Source organism: Triturus cristatus, chromosome 3_1 (genome assembly GCF_964204655.1).
Source record: "Triturus cristatus chromosome 3_1, aTriCri1.1, whole genome shotgun sequence".
NCBI lineage: Eukaryota > Metazoa > Chordata > Amphibia > Caudata > Salamandridae > Triturus > Triturus cristatus.
The window spans coordinates 680,158,718-680,182,110 of record NC_140583.1 but is presented as its reverse complement, the minus strand read 5'-3'; the positions used below and the strand labels follow the sequence as shown (position 1 = coordinate 680,182,110).

The 23,393-nt window shown below is 40.8% G+C and overlaps 1 protein-coding gene across 1 annotated transcript in view; it reads right to left on the bottom strand.

The window, feature by feature from the left end:
- SYT12 (synaptotagmin 12) overlaps positions 1–23,393 on the bottom strand; it is an 804,553-nt gene that overhangs the window by 468,297 nt on the left and 312,863 nt on the right. Inside the window, exon 2 of the mRNA XM_085644755.1 lies at positions 16,429–16,490. Coding sequence (XP_085500881.1) covers positions 16,429–16,462 — 34 coding nt within the window. The 5' untranslated portion in view covers positions 16,463–16,490. The remainder of the gene's footprint in view (positions 1–16,428; positions 16,491–23,393) is intronic.

Genomic DNA, 23,393 nt, shown 5'->3' with positions numbered 1-23,393 from the left:
AAACTGCGGTCACCATTTTTCTATTCTTTAAAGCCAAAGAGTAGAGCCTTTTACCCACGCTGATGGACTTGGGGTCGTCATCGTCCAAGTTCTGCCAGATTCTAACATCGCCGTCCCTCCCAAAGGTGGCAATGCAGCTCCCCCGAGTCATCAAAGCAGACATCGGTATGGCCCTCTGTGTGTCCATACCTCATAGGCAGTTTTGTTGAAGGCATCTTTCAGAAGTCTGACAGACGTGGGTGAAGACTGAAGAGCTGGCAACGGTATTATAGCCTTTAAGTGCTTCGAGGTGGCGAGATGAACCCGGTGTTGTGGGCAGAAAAAAGATCGAAGCCATCACATTGCCATTACGAAGAAAGGACAGGCAAGGTAAGTGGTTAGTCCGGGCAAGTAAGTGCCCAGCCTTGATGAGGCGGTGATACGGATCGCGCTGTGGAAATGCGTCTCTCGTGCAGACTGACCTGGTAAGGTTTTAGAGTGGATCGCCCGCAAACCCAGAACTGGTGAAACTTAAAATACCACTGGGAGCCCTTTCCCCTGGTGACGAGCGGCCGGTACCATCACCACATAGGCCGTTAATTCCAATATATCTCCAGGCAAAGGACGAGGTCCGGCTGCACAATTCTGTTGAATGCTGGCGGGAGATGGAATGGCGCGAACAGAAGATTTAGCGGATTCCAGTGTTTAGATTGTGAACTTCAAAGGAGGCCACGGATTGGCTGCAATTTTGACAGGCAGCCGCGCCTGTAGTCGGCCATTTTTGGATGGTGTCCTTAATGAGCACTGTAAATGGAGTTATTTAGGCTTCTTGAAAACCCTGCAACCAGTGGCGGACATTTTGAAAAGGGAACGTTTACCATTCCGTTCCAGTCAAAATCTGCCAAATTCCGTAGATAGGGGTATGATGGTCACCATGAGATTTTGACGTTTCACTTTCTGTCCAATTACTATGTCAAAGAAGCCGGAATTAGCTGGGCTTTCTATTTTTTGCGCAGCTGTGGGTGACGATACGCATGGTGTCGTCTTGCGGGGTGGGGGGGGAGGTCTGCCGGCAACTTAAACTAAAAGCGCGACGTCATGGCTCTAAAGAATAAAGCATTTGAAGGCACGAAGGGGGGGGGGGTCCGCAAGCCAGAAGGCATCGAACTGCGGGAGGGACGGTGGGGAGGCATAATGAGAACAAGCTGCGCATGGTGTCGTCCTGCGGGGTGGAGGGGGAGGTCAGCCGGCAATTTAAACTTAAAGCGCAACATCATGGCTCTAAAGAATAAAGCATTTGAAGGCACGAAGGGGGGCGGGGGTGGCCCAGTAGCGAGAAGGCATCGGACTGCGGGAGGGAGGCATAATGAGAACAAGGGAATGCGTGCGGGTGACATATTATGAAGGGAGGGGGGGCGAGAAGACATCGGACTGCGAGAAGGAGGATGGGGAGGCACGGAAAAAAGTAGTCTGTGAGTAAATGGGCCAATAGCTGAGGAAGGACACAAATGAAGACATGTCCATCATAAGGAGGGACTAACATGCCTACAACCAAACGGAAGGCAGCATTTAAGACACAAGCCAATGAAAATGATGGGCGGAGAGTGGGCGGAGCTTCCACAAAGCTACCAAGCTATAGTGTATACTGCATGTCTCAACGAGACAGCACAAGCGCTGCCTAGGTGAGACCTAAGAAGGGAGGAATGCAGGGGGCATTGATGATTGCAAGCAATGAGGAATTATTGCGCCACATGCCACTGTCTGAGGTCGGCCACCATAATTCACCTAACGGTAATTATATTAAGTTAATTTTATTGGCTGGTCCCTGACAGTGCTCTTCAAGGAAACATTCTCACCAGGGGTGCTTGAGTGTGGATCTTTCCTGCTAGGGGGCCCATGAAAGCAGGCGCTGCACACAGACTTCCCTGCTGGGGATTTTGCTTTGAAGTGCACTGTCAGGGGTCTGAAAAATTTAGCTATTTACATGAACACAGACAGCATTCAGGTAAATACATTCCCCAGCTATTACAGTGCTTCAAAAAGCAACTGTGCCCTTATATATTTTCCCATCCACGTAACAGCTGCTCTGTGGGCAGAATAAAAAGGAGGAAATTGAAGTGTTTCGCTTTTTGTGCAGGAATGCCTACCATGGTATAACTATGTAATATGAAGTGGCATTGATATCAGGGAGTTCTGGTGGCATTTAAAAATTACAAGGCCAAAGAAATACTCATTTGTTAATATCACCAGAACCCTCAGATGGTAATATAGGAACATGTCAAACAAATTACTGTTGGACCCGGCCCTTTTTTGCAGGTTTATCCCCCGACTTTTTGCCTTTTGCCTCCTATTTTTTGACCCTTTTATTATTGGCTTCAGGACTCTGGGCACTTTCCACTGCTAATCAGCGCTCAAGTGCATATGCTCTCTGTGTAAATTATAATTCTATTTGGTTCTCCATGATTGGCATATTTGATTTACTGATATGTCCCTAGTAAAGTGCGTTGTGTGTGTCCGGGGCCTGTAAATCAAATGCTACTAGTGGGTCTGCAGCACTAGTTGGCACTAGTTGTGCCACCCACATGAGTAGCACTGTAAACGTGTCTTAGACCTGTCATTGCAGTGTCTGTGAGTGCAGTTTTAAACTGCCATGTCGACCTGGAAAGTACACCCACTTGCCTGGCCCTAACCTTCCCTTTTACTAAATGAAAGGCACCCCTAAGGTAGTGCAGTGTATGTGAAAGGTAGGACATGTACTGGTGTGTTTTACTGCCAATTTCGTTTTTCACTAGCTCTCCCATAGGTTATCATTGGAGCTGCCTTGTAACATTTTACAAGTGTACATTTCTATTGGACCAGCTAGAGATTTGGAGTTTGGGCTCTCCGAGCTCAGGATTTATAAACACTCCTTCTAGTAAAGGTGGACTTTAAAGCTTGTGTTTGAAAATGCCACTTTTGAGAAAGTGGGCATTTTCTTGTACCTCTGTCTGCCTGTGGAATCAATGTATGGTCTGTCGTGGGCCTATTTGTGCATTCACTCTAAACAGCTATACAAAGGGAGTTCAGGTGTGCCCTGCAAATCCTGATGGCCCATAACCAGGCTGATGGGCCTTCCTGAGCTAGAGTGGTGGAAGGAGCTGTCGCCTGCACCCGAATAGGTTTGTGCCTGGCCTTTCACAATGCTGTCTCCACCCCCTCGGGGTGTGTCTGGAGCCAAGACCAGGCAGAACAAAAGCATGTGCACTACAACGTCAATCCTTTGAAGAATGCCTACTTCAAAAGTGAAAAGGGGTATAAGTATCATATCTAAAACCCCAGAATTTTAGAATACTTCTGGATCAAGAGGAACCTTTGCAAATGAGAAGAGCTGAAGAGCTGTGAGGGGGAGTGCTGTCCCTTTTCTGTGTGTTGCTTTGATGGGTGGGCCTGCAGTTGCTGCTTCTGCTTTGGAGAGGAAAGGACTAGACTTTGCTTTGTAACCTGCTTGTGAAGTTTCTCCAAGAGCTTGTGTGTGCTTGCTTCCTGTTGGAAGTCTCAGGGCCATAAAAGACTTCATCTGCAGCATCTCTGAATCCACTACTGGGAGTTCTGGCCTGCCTTGTGGTGCCAAATCCAGTTGTGGGCCCTTAAAGTTTGTTCTGGCTGCAAAGACCTGCTTAAACCCATCAGAATTGATGCATCGCCCTTCCAGCACCTGTTTTTTCAGATGCAGTGCTATCGGGCTGGAGCACTTTTCACACACCGCTGGCATGTGGCTGAATAAGTTGTCGTAGTGCCTGTCAGCGGTTGAAGAAACTGACGCAGTCTGAGTTCAGCTCACCGTGTTTCCGAAGTCTGAGACCCCCGCACTGAGACTGACGCAGGCCCTGCTGTAAGAATCAATGCATCATGGGACCACAGCTGAAGAAATCGACACATCGTCTGTTTGCCGGCTCCACATCAATATCCAGCGCGACTGGATTTCCACACATCGCACTTTTGTGGCAATTTTTTCCAACGCATCATCCGCAGACCAGAACCAGATTTTGATACATTTTATCCCCCTACTGTCCAGATTCAACACAACACTGAACTGACGTGTCGCTTCCCGTGGACTCAGGATCCGATGCATCTCTGTGTTTTCTGACACTTACCTCCTCTGCAGACATTTTGCCTTGTGGATTTTTACGCATCTTTGTGTAAAATCACTGCATCCCATGAGTTCCATGGACAGAATTGCTTGAAAGCTTTTAAAAGTCATATTTTGAGTTGTGTATGTTGGATATTTGTCATTTTGGTCTTGTTTGGATTAGATACATATACTTTATTGTTCTAAACTGGTGTGGTGTCCATTTGCAGTGTTTTCACTATGTGTGATATGTACAAATACTTTACACATTGCCTCTGAGGGGTAAGCCTAACTGCTCATGCCAATTTACCAATGGGTTGAGCTGGGGTTATCTGGGTGAGTAACACCCTTTTCCTGACTAGAGGAAGGGTCCCTACTCGGACAGGGTGCAAGCTAATGCCAACTAGAGACCCCCATTTCTAACAATTACATGTCCTGTATTTTTTATTTTAGCTGTTTATTTGTGTGCAATAGCATGAGAAAAACATTTTTTCAAACAGGGAAAGGCTTTTTAAGAACAGTAACTGGAATACTGGACTATTCTATTTTGTTGTTGACATTGAAAAGAAAAGTATTTTTATGTAGCTGGGCATATATGGTTTCAGTTACAACATACTTTGCTACCCTAGCAAACACAATTGGAGATTGCTGAAGCCACTACCAGCAAGGAAAAGTTTACTCTGGACTCTGATTGCCATTAGAAGGCTCAGCTTTCTTAACTATACGTTTGATTACACAATAGACAGTAGTTATGCTCAGAGACTGTTGAAGTTACTGCCAGAAATGAAAAGCTAATAGCATGCTTTGATTGTATTAGAATGTTCAGATTTTGAAGTGCTTCCACAAATAGGAATCACAGTGAGAATCACCTGTGCATGACAGGGCCCCTTATATTTTCGGATTTTCCTTGTATTTTCCCCAAGAGTCCACAACTCCCCTCTAACTTCAATCCTCCCTTCTGGAAGTACCTCACCAGCAGGCTGTGCTTGGACGATATTGTATTGAATTTATTGATTTTATGTCTTTCTATTTCTAACTTGTATTTTAAATTTTAATTTACTTTACCAGTAGGTATTGCATATTGAAAGCTTGGTGTTGACAGGTAGAGTTTCTGGGCTCCAGTATGATTCTCATTGTGATCTTCCCGCTCCCTAAATGGTTACACTGAGTGTTTTTACTGATGTACATTGTTTGACTAGCAACAGCATGGTGGCCACAGCCCTCATTCCTCAAAGTTGAGAACATGCAGCAATTTAAATTAGCCGGACGGGAGGACAATCTGCTGGTAATTCAAGCCCATGTACATTTGTTCGCACACCACCCATGTACAGCACCAGCCACTCTGTTCGAAGGCCTAAACAATTCAAGTCCTTGGTCCAAACGTGCTGTAGAGAATCTTTCTGCCTCACTCTCATCTATGTGAACCCCCATCTCAACTAATCTTTAGATTACAACCTGTCAGATTTAAAAAACCAAATTGCGAGTGTACTGAACAATAGAATTCCAGCTTCCACCTCTAGAGGACACTATCCTCATCCTCCAGTGCTCTTTTATAAACAACAGCTCAAAGATGACAAACTTCATTGTAAACACCACCTAGCTGTCAGTCCTCAATTCGTACAAAACAATTGTCCATTCTTCTATATTCAATTATTTTGCAACCTGCATCCTTTACTCTCGCTATTCTAGAAAGGACGTTTTTGAGAATCTCCACTCTCTACCCAACTCCTAATGTTGCTCTTCCAGTTTTTAGCCCTCACAAGCACTCTTTGACAATCTTTACACCACCTTTGCTGACAAAATTGAGTCTTGCAAAGCCTTTCCTGTATCTTCATCTAGAAATGAGCACACCCCACCTGTTACCCTGCCAACTGGTGGTCTTTCCACCCCATCCTGAGTTCTAACATTTATTTTTTGACCATGCTGAGCAAGGTTATTCATGCATTTTGGATCCCCTCGGGATCCCTACCCCATCCATTTTCTTCATCTTGGAAAAAGTGACATCACTCCACTAGTTCATCTCCAATAAATGTATTTCCACATCTTATGTTCCTACTACCTGGAAACAAGCCCAAGGACATTCAGCAGATCTATCTGCCCTGAGTAATTTTCGACCAATTTCCTCTCCCTATCAAAGTGCATGAAAATAGCAGAATAAACAGTATTCCACCTTTTTGGAGTCCAATCATATTCTTGATATGGCTCAGCTATGGTTCAGACCTTCGAACAGTACTGGACCTGCCTCAGTCTCATATGACTCCCTTTCATGCAAGTGGACAAGGGTAGCTACGCCACCCTCATCCTGCTTGATCTCTTCCTGGTCTTCAATACAGTTTCACTTGACCATCTTTTAGACCATCGTTTTGCATCTGCAATCCAGAGAGAGGCTCTTGTCTGGATTTTCTCATATCCTCACGGTCGTGCCCAAGCATTATATCATGTTCCATTTTGCTCAGATTTTACTTTGTCATGAAGTCCTACAGTGATCTGTCCTCAGCCCCATTACTTTTAATCAGTATGCTCTCTCTCTCTTGCTCAACTCACTCAATCCTCCATTTCCGTTTGATTTGGTTGCACAAATGGCATTCAGATTTTGGTCGAATTTGATGACCAAACCCCTGCGGCAAAGGAAAGATTTAAAAATTGCATTTACAACTTCATCTAATGGATGAATAACAGTTCCCTCAAACACAACACAGATAAAATTGAGATCATTCTGATTAGTGGTAAAAAGTAGTTTCAGTTTTGGCCAACTGGTTTTTGGCCCTCTCATTTCGGTGTTTTGCACCTTCCAGCCACCCCCACCATTTCCTCGGTGCCTGTTTCATTCACGACCTGTCTCTTACATTCCAGGTCAACAACATCTCATCCACTTGTTACCTCCAATTGTTCGCTGTCTGGTAGTACAAGTGATTATTTTAAGCTGCATCGACTATTTCAACTCTCTGTTATCTTGGCTCTAGTTACCACCTAATTGTGCACCTCCAGCACAACAAATTAAAAACACAGCTGTTAGATTGATTTTCAGCCTTCAGTCTCATTCTCGTATCTCTCCACGTTTCCAATCGTTTCATTGGCTCCCCATCACAAACATAATAATCTTTAAACACCAGTGTTTGGCTCATTAGGTCTATCATGAACTAGTCCTGTTTATCATTAAAATAATTTTTCACATTATACCTATTCTTGCCTCCTGAGACCCTCTTCTTTTAAATTAGTTCTGGTACCACTGCACCACCGTGTCCATGCGGGCAGTTGGGCCTTTTCCGTGCATGCTGCTAAACACTGAAGCAGCTTTCCATCACACCTCCGTGTTTTTAAACAGATCTTTCCCATCCGAAAAAAACTTTAAAACCTGTCTTTTGTCTGCCACGGGTCTTTGGGTCAATAAATTTGCCTAATAATGTTGTCTTTATGAGTAATTGCACACACCCTCAGAGACTGTTGAAGCTTTTCCTGCAATGTTCAGTAATCAGTGTGCCCTAATTGCATTTTGAATGTTCCCGTTTTGGTTTAGGTTTCATGAATGGATATTTGCCCATTTAATAAAAAAAATGGTAACTGATGAAGCTCTGCAGACGCTGTCTTTATGATGTAATTTAACTAAAATATGGAAAATATTACATGTGAAATACCACTGCATTTCGTGTAATAAAAGGACCCAAGCAGACATGTAATATATACTTATGTGTATGTGTGTGTGGAGGGCCATAGAGGAACTAGACAAGTGAGCAACTTTCATGCTCCTGCCTCTATTAGATTTCTCTATAATTGGCCACGAAAATGGGATACTGCTTCAAGAAGTCTAAGTGAGTCATTGGTGGGCTAATGAACCAGCAGTTACAATCTGCCTTTGCAGTATTTCAGTAATGTTTCCCCCTTGCTTGAGAGTAAACAGGAGAACAATAAAGAAACGGGTGGCACTGTGGCAAGCTGTGCTAAATGTGAAGGAGATACAACAACAACAATGCCAAGACTGCAACTCATCTTTAAACTCATATTCAATTGTGAGGGACCAATTTGAACAAAACAATAATGGACCTTAGACCTCTTTTTCCGTCGATTTAATCAATAGATTTTTATTAACGTGAAGGAGAGGCAATCATGTGGAAGTCTCACTGGTTGATTTGCTTCTCTTCCTTTTTAGGTCTCGCCTAGTGTTGCAGCGTAAATGCGCTGCCATCGCTTTGTGAGGCATGTAGTATATACTGTAGTGTGGAAGCTTCGTGGAAGCTCCGCCCACTCTCTGCCCATTGGCTTTTGTCTTAAATGCTGCCTTCCGATTGGTTTGAGGTTTGTTAGTCCCTCCTCATTCATCATTTGTATCCTTCCACGGCTATTGACCCCTTTACTCCTAACACTATTTTCTTCCCTGTCTCCCCACCCCACCGCCCCCTCCCTCAGTCTGTGACTTCTCACCCTCGAACACCCGCCCGCTCCCGTTCGTGTTTTCTTGCCTGCTGGCACTTCCGTTTTCATCTTTATTATTGCCACCTTGAAATATGCGAGTTCAAGATGCGTGCTGTACAAAATCTTCTCGTGTTTAATGAACTAGATTTTAATGTTACTCTACATATAATAAGACTCTAGGCAACATTCGGGGTATGAATGGCAACTGACGCCTCTTAGTTCACAAATGGCATTGTTGTCGGGCGGGAGGAGCGGCAGTGTTTTAACTCATGCTTAAAACAAGCACTTTTAATAACTTCCTCTCAATTCAGTGCTATAATCTTGTGTACTGAGGTGACACGCTAAAGAAATGCACTTTTTGAATTTTGATGAAATATTATCGCACATTTATATCATGTTTACTGTATGATTAACATGCTGATCATTTTCACGGCTCGCCCACTGGCTCATAGACGCTTGTCTCGTCTCCGGCTGGCTCTACCTGTTAATTAATATATTGGCTCGCGCACCTCTAACAGTGAGAAATGAATGGATACATGACAGTGAGCCCGGTAGATGGTAGGGAAATAGACTGGTGCAGACAAACAGACAAAGTCATTCTCCATTGCCTCACGTCAGAATCATCACTTTCAATAACCTGGAAATCTGCCAGCAACTCCCGCATGCCCAACCTCATCCCCCTCACCTATTCTTAGCAGAAGCGGCAAATTCTGAGCTGTGCCCTGCTGGTGCAGAGGAGCACGGCAGAGTCTGTAGAAGCCCTGGGATCCCTAGCCTCTCTGGGCGGGCACCTAAGCCTTCCGGGTGCCTTCACACTCAGGATAAATGAATACATTTTGTTCTGTGCTTTAGTCGCCCCTCTGTGAGCACTGTCTGGTAGATGAAGCTCTGTGTTAATAAACACATTCAGAGAGGTGGTTGTGTACAAACAAACAACAGATAAAATACCGTATGTTTTGAACGTGTAGTTAAATACCTGCTCATCGAGTACCTCATTGGCTGATCATTCCATGGCACTACCAAACTTACCTTTGGACTCATTTGCTCAACTGTAAAACACTCCCTTATATGGGCCATTTAACAACTCGGGGCTTTGGGGTTAGGTAACCTACTTTGGATGCTTTGTAAAAGAGTAAATACAAAAATTAATGCAATGAAACTAAGCAACCAGTACTGTCTAAAACACTGTGAAAACTGACACGCATTCTGGCATTTTGTTTTGAGTAATGTCGATTTTCTCATAGATGCGAGTAAAGTACTTTTAATATCTTAATGAAATCTGCACACTTTTAACTAATAGCACCGGGCGACCTTTGACAACTAGGCAATGAATACATTTTCATGTACCCCCGAAGCCCCCCTACCCCCGACCTCTTGGCAAACGTCATTGCCTCCCAGTGTTTGGGGGATAACCAAGATGCAGGAGAGTGAGAAAAATAGTCTAGAAAATGAAAGAGAAGCCAGGATTCGGATTCACATGCCCCGATCCCGATCGCATTGGTTAGTCTGTAAGCCAGAGGTCTTCAAACATTTGTAAGTTGAGCCCCCCCAGCTGAATTTTTTTAGATGTTGGGCCCCCCCACCACCTGACAGAAATTTCTGGAATCGACCGCCACGCACATATTCCAGGCATATGAAGCAAATAATGTTCAATACAATAAGAGTGTTTAGTAAACGGCAGGTTTGAGAGTGGGTGTAGTGAAATGACAGAGGCTTATCGCACAGCTCAAAACACCACTTTCCAAGATAAAATGTGAGCAAATTGTTTTTACTAGGATGCTTTGTTTTACACATGACATAGATTGATAATAACACCACCAACATAAATGTGAGAGGCGTGCTTGTTTTTCAGAGACGGTCAATCTGTGGTTGGATTTTTGCTACTGCCATCCTCAGGTTCTGCTCCACGTCCAGTCTTGAACGGTACTTAGTCTTTAATACCGCAAGTGCTGAGAACCCAATCTCACATAAATAGGACGAGCTGAAAGGCAAGAGAGTTTTGATAGCAGTTTCTCCCAAAGCTGAATATTCTGCAGACATTTTCAGCCAAGACAGGGACTGTAAGGGAGACAGTGTTGTCAGATTTTTCAAGCACTCCCTAGTTCAGAGCTGGTACACAAGAAACAAATCTTCTCTAGAAATCATTAACAAACGTTTTAGGCAGCATTATAATGGGATAATTGCCCACCAACCAGTTATGGATCCGAAGACAGTTGAAAGTCTACAGAGAGGGCGCTGAACGAACGCCTAATTGAGAATTCCTTAGTGGCACGATAAGTTGCTTGCCTGAAGCAGTGGAGGTTTAGGACACGTCAGGCTTATGTTTAAAAAATAGAACTAATAATAAATTAATGATGTTGTCTATTTTACTTCAAAGTAATGTTGTCTGACAAACTTTGTGATGGCATGGACATGTTAGGTATTTTGGGTGCCCTGGGCCAAAACTAATTTGGGGGCCCCTGTTCAGTACAGCTTTGAGTTTAAATGATTTACTTTCAGCTCTGCCATACCCTATTTAGCCAGGCTACTAACGGTGCACAGGCACTGTAGTCGAAATTCTAAAAGCGTTTACATCTAATATTCAGAGATAGTGATGTGTTTTCACTGTTGTAGCAAAGCAGCAGCCCTCTAATTTTACAGTGAATAATATCTGTGATATCCTCCAATTTCTCACATGTGAGGACCCGCTTGGATCTAACTTTTTTATGGTTAACTTTTTTATGGTTGTTGCATGAAACAAACACATTTCTCTGCCAATAGTAATAGACTCCCTCACATCAATCTCATTAAACAGAAATTAAACAAAACGGTATTTGCAAGAATCTGTTTAAGAATTTTTCCAGGCCATCAGCGTAAAAACAGAACTGTCTCTATCAAGGGGCCCCTGGAAGGCTGGATTGCAGTGCATTTAGATGTCTCCTTTTGTAATTTAGGATGAAAACCTTGATGGGGCACGACATGCCCATACTTGTGTACAGGGGTGAGTGAGGTGACCATATGAATTTGGGTGCGCATTTTAGTGCAGAGTGGGACGAATTAATGTATGGTTAGGGGTGGGCTTATTTGAGTGAGATTGCAGATTGAGCAGTGAGGGGGACAGGTGTGTGAAGTATCACATGAGTGCAGGTTGAGTAGTGTGCTTGTGTGACTGCAGGGTGAGGTACAGGGTGAACAGCACAAGTGCATTGTGAGTGCAGAGTGATCACTGTCAGTGGAGGGTAAGTGGGTAAAGGGTGTGAGTGTATCGGATCAGTGTGAGTGCAGGGTGAGGGTGAAAGTAAAGGACGAGAATGAGGAGTGAGTTGTCTGAATGCAAGGTGCAATCCCAGACACTTGAAGTAACTCAGCATGTTATTGATGGCAGCGTAGGGTTTAAAATGTGTTAAACTATTGATATTATGGCAGTAACCAGGGATCAGGGTGGAGGAAAGAAATAATGTGCTGATCCCTCAACAAACTTCCAGTCTTATGATTAGGGTTGCCAGCTCATTATTTTGATGTCACACACGGTATAAAAATAAGCAGTCACCTAAAGCTGTATTTTCAGCACTTGTCTGTGCATACTTTGAACAGCAAATATAAATAGAAAGAACTTATAATTGTTTTCCAGAGCTGCTTGAATGATCCATGACTGATAATAAAAGGGAACAAAGACATAAAAGTCGCATTATAAATAAATACATACTTCTTTATCTATAACCATATTTAGTGTCAAGACAAGCAATTTGCAGGCTGTTTAAACACATGGCTAGCTGGCATTTTGCGCACCTGCCTGTGTAATTTTAAAAGAAACTTTCAGGATCGTTTTAAGGATTTTGGGGGCCCAGGGTCACATGTATTTTGGGGGCCCTGTTCGGACAAGCTTTGATTTTATGATCCAGTCTCAGCTTTTTCATGCCTTCTTTGGTCAAATACTAAATGTGTGTCCATCGGATATTCAGGGATAGTGATGTGTGTTTTCAGTATGTAACACAACTGCAGTTCACTAATATTACTGCAAATAATCTCTGTCACACCCTCCCATTTTTCATATGCGAGGTCCTGTATTGATCTAAAATAAACTTTTTATATGGATGTTGCATGACGCATAAACACATTTTGTCTGTAAACTGTCTATAATAGACTCTTACACATTAAAAATTAATGATAGAAAAACACTTTTTACAACATTGTGTTAAAAAAAAATTCAAGGTTATGAGGGCTAGACTTTAGAACAGAGCTGGCTCTTTCAACCCCCCCCCCCCACATCCCCCAAACCCTTTGAAAGGCTGGGGCCCTGGGACAGAGCTCACTTTGCCCATGCCTTAAAAAGTCTCTGGAAACTTTGTCTCCTTTCTTGGAAGAGCTAACTCTCCCAGGAGGGGGTTAATTCATAGAGGTGAAATGCTTCAGCTGCAATGGAAGGCAAGGGGTCTCCTCTGCTATGATATGGAATGCGAAGGAACAGGACTGTATGTTCGTTTGCTTTTGGTTTTAGCAGAGGAGACATCCTGCCTCCCACTGCAGCTGAAGCATTTCAGCTCTATGAATTAACCCCCTCCTGGGAGACTTAGCAAAACAAAAACATGGGCATGTAGTGCCCCATCGATTTTCCCTCCCCCCTCCAACCATACCGGAGTTCTTAGAGTGGAGTGCGCGCCCCCCCCTGAGATGGTGTCACGCCCCCCAGGGGGGCGCGCCCCACAGATTGAAGAACTCTGCTGTAAGCACTACTTTTATTAATGAGTTTCGCATTAGTAAGGCACCACGGTGTGCATGTGTGGCGACACTTCACCCATGAGGTACGTGCCAAGCAATTGTTGACACAATCCACACTTTACGTCTTTTTCAATATATTTATTACGAAGCACAGGACCTTTTCAAGGGATTCTGCACACTACATACATTCACTCCAAAAATAAAACGTGTAGGTAAAAAACATTGCCATTTACAATGTCAATAGCTCTAACTCACAAATGTGAGACCTATTTGCATTGCTAATGCTTGTTATGGTCTGGCTTGACAGCGCAACTGCCACCAGACAATTATGTGACCATCACTAGAGAAGGGGTTTGGCTCCGCCCACATGTTGGGAGCCAGCAGTACATGTTATGATTGGGCATAAGTTGTGTGCTTCCACACAAAAAGTGCTTGCCCGCCACACAGCTGTGATCATTTTGTTTATTTATCCAGTTGCCTAAGATTGAACTTGCACACACAAGACATTGTCATGCTATTAACGATTCTTAGATAACTAGATAATGTATGGTGTTTTTCTCTGGCAACAGAACAGATGGGAGGGATATTTAGGTTTCGCTTGACCGTGCAGCTGTCACCTGACCTTTTAACCTACACCAATATTAATCTACAGTTCATTGCTACCACACAAATACATAACCATTTCTATGCTTTTTACTTATCATGCTTCACATTTCCGTACAACATTCCTTTAAAGCCACACTTATTGGCATTAACAATGCTTGCACTTTTTTGCGATGGGAGATCGTCTCCAGATACCTAGTCAAAATGTTTTTTGGGTATTTTTCTGTTATTACTCTGAATTACTTTGATACCTAAGTTATAACGAAACATAGGAGGGTATTGTAGCTATTTTCGGATTATATAAGCCTGGAAAAAATTCAAAATTAAAACAATTTGAAACATTAAAATGAATTATGTATCAACGGCATGTTTTACAAAAACTAGTTGTGCTGGTATTGATTTATGAAGATTCATGAATAATTAAAGTCCATTTGTCAAGAAGCCTTCACAAAGCTTTATTAAGCTAATTGATGAGACAGAATGTGTCTGAGGTCACTCATTGTCTCTCTGAGAGAGATTGGGGTTAGGCAGATTGGAGAAGCCTACTCCTTTTGGGTCAGCTTTGGCCTAATCTACCAATGGGTGACTCATCTATAGCGGCACAGATGAACCAAAAAGATTATAGAAATACTGTATAGCTTAATTCCAAGTTCTTGGACAATACGCAAGCATTTCCTCAATTTTATTTCTCTCAGTGTTGTCATCATATTTGTAATATGACGAGAACTCCTTGCATTATGTGAATTGAGATTCAGACAAAATCTCGCTCATAAATCTCACTGAGGTTTAAAACTATCTGGGGTGTCCTGTCGTCTTCTGGTGAAGAGAAGAGAACTAGCATCTTATGTCAGACTGCTACTGTTTGGGTAGGGATGGACCCACACAATTGTGGTACCCACCTATGCTATAAATGACGAGCTAGTGAGTGTTGGAAAAGCCTGTCCATGTCTAGTTTCTTGAAAGTGTTTATTATAGTTTTTGCTTTTTGTGTAGCAGATACACCACTATTAGAATTGCAGCATCTTCAATGATTGCAGTACTTCTGCTTAATAGTGGAGCAGTGCAATTTTGGTTCCACCCTTTTATGATTGATTAGGCCACATATACATTTACTTAGGGCCTTATGTATTCATGTGATCTAAAATGATTAGAAGCAAAGTGCACTCAAAGCAATATAGGAAGTGCATTTACCATGTAACCTCGACATTTATATATGTGTGTATATTAACGCTTTACTCACAGGAACAATGAATTGCAGTTCTCCTATATTTACTCATGTGTGGTTTGGATAACACTGTTAATCTTCATGTATTTACGTACTCATTTAAAAAATTGTATCTTTAAAACGTAAACAGGAACTATGATTCAAGTATATATAATGTTTCCTAAAAATAGTAGGTTTCCTTTTGGTTTGGTATCGATATCTTTTGGAATATAGTTCATCTAAATAATTTTCTGATGTGATCTTAATACTTTATTATTATTAAATCCCTGTAATTAGTAATTAGTGTACTGCATTCTAACCCAATGAAGGAGGAGCGAATTAAAGAAGGATTAAACAAGTACTGTTATAGGGGCAGCCAATGACCATTACATGTTGGTTGACATGTTTTGAATTTGTAGTCATGAGAAAGATAATCATAAGATCTGTAAAATGAGAATCTTCCTTTTATTAGTCAAGCATTTTTTGGTTTCTTGGTTCTGCGACTCAATCAGCTACGTTTTCTGGTCAGTTATTCATTCTGGTCAGGGTCAATCAATATATGTACTGGACATCCAATTTCAACATTATCTGTTAAGAATGTAGCTTTTGTGTTTAATCATAAACTTTCTTTATCAGAGCAGGTGAAGAAAGTAACTTCTCCCTGTTTCTTATATCTCAAACTACTATGAAAAGTGACTGTTTTTTTGAGTCGACAGTGCAACTATTGATGTTTTCACTGTCTAGATTATAGGAATGATTTGTACCCAGGGAGCCCCTAAATATATTACTGACAAGGTGACAAGTTGTTCAAAAAAAGAGCTTATAGCTACCCTTACTTTGTCACTCTTGCTTCAGAAGCACTTGCTTTTGAGTCAAAAGAATTTTGTTTAAGGCACTTTGCTTGACACATAGGGCAGTCAAATATAAATTAAAAGTAACTGTACAGAAATACTTGGAGGACAAATATATTAGGTACTTCCATTCTCGGGTTCTTTGTTCTTCTTTAGCTGGATTGTTGGTGGCACCATGCAGCAAAAAGATCACTGCAGCAGGGCAATCATTTGCTTTTTAGCAGACATATCGTGGACTCTGGTCTTTGTTACCCTTTGTCTGGACATTGATCATCATAAAGTTCATAAAATGCTCAAAGCATGTTTTTTGTTATATCTAGCTGAGCTGTCTGTTTGTTGTTGGCTAAATTGTTGAGCACCATTGCACCCATTTTTCGGTTATAGTTGTGTAATAAAAACAGCCTTTCACAAATTCAACCTTGACTTGTACTGAACCCTCTCTTACACAGATGGCACTTAATCAAGCACTACTTCCCATTACATACTGTTTGGCTCGGTATTCACATCCATTGTCACTTACTGTATTTTATATTGCATTTAGATACAATATACATTAAACAATGTGTGGTACTTACTACTTATATGGTAAGCTTCTACATTATTGTCCATGGCAAGTATTCCAAGCTGCACTCTGCACCTGAAAAAGAGATATTCAATATGATCAATGTTGAAAAAAATCAGAAATCTTTCATATCAATATTTTACATCACTGTAATAAAAATGTGGCTTGTCACTTTAATGATGGACATTAATGAGACACATTATTTTGCTGAATCTGTTAATCTAGCCACCTGTGAATTGATGCTCCAGTATTTCTTGTGCTGATGGTGAGATAAGCTCTGGGGCATTTTGGGATAGTGCTTTGAAATTTAATATAAAGCTATGCACATTTCTGTGCTTCATTAAATAGAAATGCAGATCTGTTTTATGAAGGAAGAAATGAAGCAATGAATAAAAAAATAAAGAAAAAAAGAGAACAATCATGGAAAAATAAAGTGTTATAAGGTGCATGGAAATATAAAAATTGTGTGCCATGGAATTAAGTTAAGCTGTTCAGACAGGATGGAGAACATCAGGTAAATTGGACACAATTATTAATTTTACGTTTATTACAATCTCGTAATATCATTTCAGAGATACCAATGGTTGTAACAATATGGTATTCTGCTGTATGTTTCAAGCGCTGACGCTAATCCACAGTAACACAAAATGGACTGCTGTGTGTTTTGATTACCAACAGATCTGTCAGTATATGGTGAACATGTACTACTAGTTCCTGCTGCATTCTTTCAGAGGACAATTAGGCTCAGGTTGAAAAACTAATGTCTTAATTTTTTCATTTATTTAGCATTTGCTTGTGTAGTGCCTAGACCCACCAGTGACGCAGCACATACATAGATCAGTGGCATAATAACATTATGCTGGAGCAGTGGTGATAATACCGAGTATAAAACAAAACCTGAAGTGACACACTTAAAGCTCACTTAAAGTTTATATGCGAATATTCAGACCTTTCTTAAAGAAGGCTAATCCTACAAACATAAATCTACAGTCCTGGTTAGAGCTATACACTTATATTTGACATACAACACCGCTCCTAATACAGCAATATAGCATAGGTACATAAAAGGAAAAGGCAACATAAAATAGTGAATAAGATGGACCCGGTATAACAAGTGAGGCAGACGTACAAGAACACAATGAATCCAAAGCAGATCTGATTTCGGCAATTGCAACACAGTCCCCCATCTGGGGTAGCATCTCATTGTAATAACTGCTATACTCCAGATTTAATGATGAAAGAAAGGATTTAGAGAGAGAGGGGGAGAAACAGGTATTCAGTACTTTTTTGAAGAAGCAGGTGGAAAAGCACAGATATAGGACTAACTTTAAAATTGTAGGTGCACAGCCAGAGAAAAATGTAGTATGCATTTTTGTTGAAATCAAGTATATCAAGGAGAAGAATGTCAGACCTCTGAAGCTGATGAAGTCCTTCTGAAACTTAGGTTTCATGGCCAGATGACGGGAGTGGTCAGAATGAAAAACGTTCTGTGCTAAGCACACAGGCTTACACATAGTTCTGGCTTCAATGGGGACCTGCTCAGAGTGATCAATATAGAAATAATGTGATGAAAGGGTTCTGTTCCAGAATTAATTCAGGCTTCACCATGAATTATAGCTTTAAGGACAGTCTGCATGAATTTTCGAAATACCAGTCAGAAAAGACAATCGAAATCTGATGAGGAGCAAAGCCTCAATTACTGCTTTAAGGTCATATTCTGATAAAACAAGGTGTATCCAACTAATCAGTCTGAGCTCATGATTGGTCTTCTGGCCATGATATTGATGTATTTGTGAAGATTCAGGCAATGTCTGAAATTAAACAAAAGCAATTTGGCACTTTCCATTAAGGTCAGCGTTCAGATTAAAATATTAGTAGAGGCCAGCCAGTCAATAACCAGTGTGGCGGAAAATTAGAGTGTTATAAGTAGGACCTCAGTTTTGTTGGGCTTAACATTAAGATAATGTGCAGTCATTCAACACTGGATGCTGTCTAGAATCTTTAAAAGGAGGGAGATAGTTGCAGCAAAAAAAATCCTCCAATAAAACGAAAAGTTATGTTGTAAGTCAAAATCTTTAAACCGAGGGCAATAGATCCTAAATAGGCCACCTGGCCATGAGAAAGAGTGAGCATTAACTCGGCCTGCATGACTTCTAGCAAGGATTCAGCTAAAGAACCTGGCATTTTCTTACTCAAGCTCTGAAAACAACTGTCAAATGAAAGCTTTACTCGTTATGTGAATAAATGTTAGCAGATATTCACTTAGACAAACTTTTTAACAATTGTAGTTTGGAGTTTCCTCAATTTTATGCTTATTCACATGCCACTTGCAGTTAGGATTTTTATCCCTTCCAACAATCATAACTTTTGTTTTCATAGCATTAACTAGAAGACGTTTTTCTCTATTGTACTCATTTAGTATTCTAACAAGCTTATCAAACCGATCTTGATCCCATTACATGACCATATCGTTAGCATATTATTGTACAATTTGCCTGAAAATGCTCGTGTACAGGAAACTACCTTCTGCTGTTACTGATATAGTGAAGTGGAACTCAGCACAAGATAAGCAGATGATAACCCAAGGAGTGTCTTCCCAGTCAATCACATCTTAACCAGAGAAACGACATTCCCTGGCTCAATCAAGCTTAACACAAGAGACAACACAGAATATTAAGCAACCTGTCTCTATTCGGGCCCTGACATATAACTGTAGTATGTGTTCATACACAATACAGCTTTGCAGCCTTTGAAAGTGTGTCTTTATATTCGAAAGTTCCAAAGCAGATCATGCCATTAAAGACATTTATTTTCAGCATATTTGTGGGTCAGCAACTATAACTGTTGAGATAAATCAAGAAGCCCTCAAGCACAATTTTATCAACACCCGATCCTCCTCTATACATTACTGGCAGCAATGAAAGAAAGGTTTTTACACGCATTTAGATGCCATAGATGATGGTGCACTTTCAGAAAAAAGAAACTATCCCTATTTGATCATTATTTAGGGCTTAAAGGAAGAAATGTGCTAAAGCATCTTCCTAAGGTGGAAGTGACAATAAGGGAAAAGAAGGAGATGTTGTTATAGTAGGTGAATAGCCACTATAACAGGTATACTTGACAAAATGTAAAATTTGAAAGTAATTATGGTTCTAGAAAGACATGCACTTTTCCAATGGGTACTGGTAGAGGACTATATGCCATACTTCGATCCCCAGCCGATACATGCCGCCAAGGTAAAATCACCAAAGAATGATCAATTAATAGAGAAGGCAAACAGTGCAGGAGGGTCTTTTATTCATGGAAAACTCTACCCTTGAAGTGCTGCGAAAATTGCTAGAGAAACTGCGAACGCTGTGACATAAATGGAAAAAAATATCCATAACTTCAAGTAATGATAATCAAGAGCTAATGGTTATTGTAGCAAGTGGCAAATCTAAATTTGAGTCCACCAGGTAGAAATTTTTCAGTGTGGACAAATATAGCCCCTGTTAGCTTTATGGCAGTAAAAGCTATACAGGCAATTAAAAAACTGCGCAGGATGGACCATTCCTGCAATAAATTAAATTGTGCCGGTTTTTTAGGGCAGGAGGAAATGAAATGAAAACAACTGGGTTGGGGGAGTCCAATAATGTCTGGGTACAAACTGCGACGTTGTTGGAGTGTGAGGAGAATTAGATGTATGTGCAGGCCATTGAGTAAAAAAGAGAATTGCCCACATTTCATCCTGAACATTTTAAATGTGGAAACATAAATGATGGCTGATTCTCAATCACCTTACTCTTATGTGGATGATGAGGAATTAGAGAGGCGAAATGATGGAATGTTGTACAAGATTTGAGGTTTGCATAATACAAAAAGTTAACTTAGTTTGTAGGGGAGATCCAGTTTAGGCTGAGCTGTAAGGATAATAGCACGGGCAAAGCTACAATTTATGTGGCAAGGATGACTTATGTCTGTTGCAGGGGAGCAGAAGCATTTATGTATAGTTTTAGATCCCAACAACTCTGATCAAGTTATATGTTCCAAATAGATCGGATATGTGTCAAATGACAAATGGGGCTGGAAATTTATCAAGGTTTTTTTGTAAAAATTGGGTAAGCTAAAAGGAGATATATATGTATGTATATTATATATATATATATATATATATATAGATAGATAGATAGATAGATAGATAGATAGATAGATAGATAGATAGATAGATAGATAGATAGATAGATAGATAGATAGATAGATAGATAGATAGATAGATAGATAGATAGATAGATAGATAGATAGATAGATAGATAGATAGATAGATAGATAGAAGATTGAAGGATATCATTTTACCGTGTGTGCAAAAATAGAAAAGAGTTCCTGTGTGTATGCATGAGGATTTCCGGAAGAAGTTCAAGAAAGTAATGGACAAGACATCATAGAAAAGATCAAAAGTTCTGAGCAGTTGGCTGCCATGATAATTGCACACAAAGTGAGTACTCAAGTAAGAATGTGTATCTATTTACGTGATCTGAACAAAAGACCAGCTACCCAACATTATGGAATTACTAAACCTTCTCAATCTGCCAACAGTGTTCATCATATTGCTCATATCATCAGCCTACCACCAGGGAGAACTACAACTGAGTCATGTCTTCTAACATCTTTCATGACTTCAGTGGGAGTCTTCTGGTACAAAAGAATGCTATTTGGGCTAGCATCAGCCTCAGCTGTTTTCCAGAGGGCATGCCCATCTTACTATGAGATCTTGCAGGAGTTACATATGTTCAGGACGACTTGCTGGTTTTTGGTACAATTGTGAAGGAGCACGGCAACATATTAAAGAAGTATTCTCTATTTTGCAAACCAATGGTGTGACAAGAAGGATAGAGAAATATAAAATTGAAGTGGAAGCTGTAGATTAGAGTGTGAGGCACTGGCACTGAACAAAGGGAGCGCTTGTTGACTCAGTCCATAAAGTAAACTTTATTTTAAGTTCTTTGTAAGGCTTGATGGAGTTTTAGGCACTGCTTATGCCCAATTTTGCCAACCACAATGCCCCTATGAGACAGTTACTAAAGGAAAATGAGAAGATTGTGTGGAGTGATGATTGTGAGAGAGTTTGTAGGTTAGTGAACAAAGGGATCATGTAGTCCAAACCTGTGAGACCATTTGATACCCATGATAGAGATAAACTGATGATGGATACCAGTGACTGTTGACTGGGTGCAGATCTACTACAGGAAAGAAAAATAGGGACACAGAAAAATGGAAAGTATGGGATTTGTTTCAAGAGTACTGAGGGGAGCAGAGTCAAGTTGTTCTGCAATAGAAATAGGATAGGGGTGCATCATGTTAGAATGTGACTGTGGGTCTCAGAATGTGTCCTCCATGAGGACCACAAACATTTGGTTGAGTTTTTTAGTCCCTAAGGAGTTGTCAGAGATACACAGGCATAGCTAAATGACAATACCAACTATATAAAATCAACTAAAAACCAGAATATGTTCCAGGCAAGAAACATATTACAGCCAACAGCTTATCACATTTGCCATTGCCCAAAATGAATAACAATGCTTTAGAACAGTGGTTCTTAACCTTTTGACTTCTGTGGACCCCCCACCTAATTATTACTGAAACCCAGGGATCCCCCACTGAATCATTATTGGAAACCGAGGACTCCTACTGAGTCATTACTGGAAGACAGGGACTCTGGCCTTAGCAAATTTAGCTAAACCACAAAACAATACACAAAAACAGAAAAATGCATTAATCAAATACACAAATGATTAAATGTTTTATCTAATTCATAAACAAATATAAAAAAAAAATGCTAATTTTAATGTGAAGGTTGGATTGAGGCCACATATCTTGCATACTGTATTCTGTTTGATGCACTTACACCGCTCCCACGATTCAGTCTGAGGCTACTAACTTTTAACCTCCAATTTCAAGTTCATTCACCTTAACAGCACATGATAATATATTCAGTTTTACATTTTCCTTCTTTATTTATATACATTTCATGAATCTGTTAATATTATTTAACTTTCGAATCAGTAGCGGACCCCCTGAGTAAGCTTCGTTGACCCACTGGGGTCCCCAGACTACTGTTTAAGAAAAAACGCTTTTAGAAGATGTAGAGGAATATGAGTGTAAGATGAAAGAAGAATGTTTGGAAGAATTGTAAAGAGATATTGATCGAGTAAATGTACAAATATATATTTGAATGGATGAGATGTTATCACCAATCAGCATGTGGCTGATGAGTTAGCCATTGATAAATGGATTGTAAGGAGAGGAGATTGGGTTTTGCCAGTAGCACCCACTGGAAGGAGACTGAAGGTATTCGTCCTGAAGAGCATCTGTGCATTAAGCCCAAGAAGCATAGGATGTGAGAAAACTTTTGTTGGCTGGCCCTTGATAAATCAGTAGAACACTTTGTGAAAGCATAGCATCTGCCTTCAGCAATAAGTTCAAGTCCCTATTCCTCATTCGGTTGAACTCATAATGTCACTGACCAACTATGGGGAAAGCTGACTTTGGACATATGAGGTCCCTTCGGAATAAAGGGGAATGTTTGATTTACATTCAATGCAGCCTGAGGTAAAGTTTGTAGACAAAGTTACAATGAAGGCAGTCATTGAACTCTTGAACTAAATGTTTAATATGAAACATTAAGCAGAACAGATTGTGATTTACTATTGTCCACAGTTGGTAAGCAAAGAATTAGAAGATGTGTTGGTCATCATATGAGTAAGGCACATTAGAACTTCATTATATCATGCCAGCAGTAACAGATTTGTTGAATAATTTGAGCGGGTAATGAACGAGCTATCTCAGTTGGCTTTAGCCAGAGGTTTGAATTGGTGAGAAGAATTAAGAACTCTGGTGAGAGCTGCAAGTACCACACTGCAGAGCAGTACAAGCATACCCCATATTTCTCTTATTTGGAGGCAACATAACTGATAGTTTGCTCAATAGACAAGAGATGAGCAT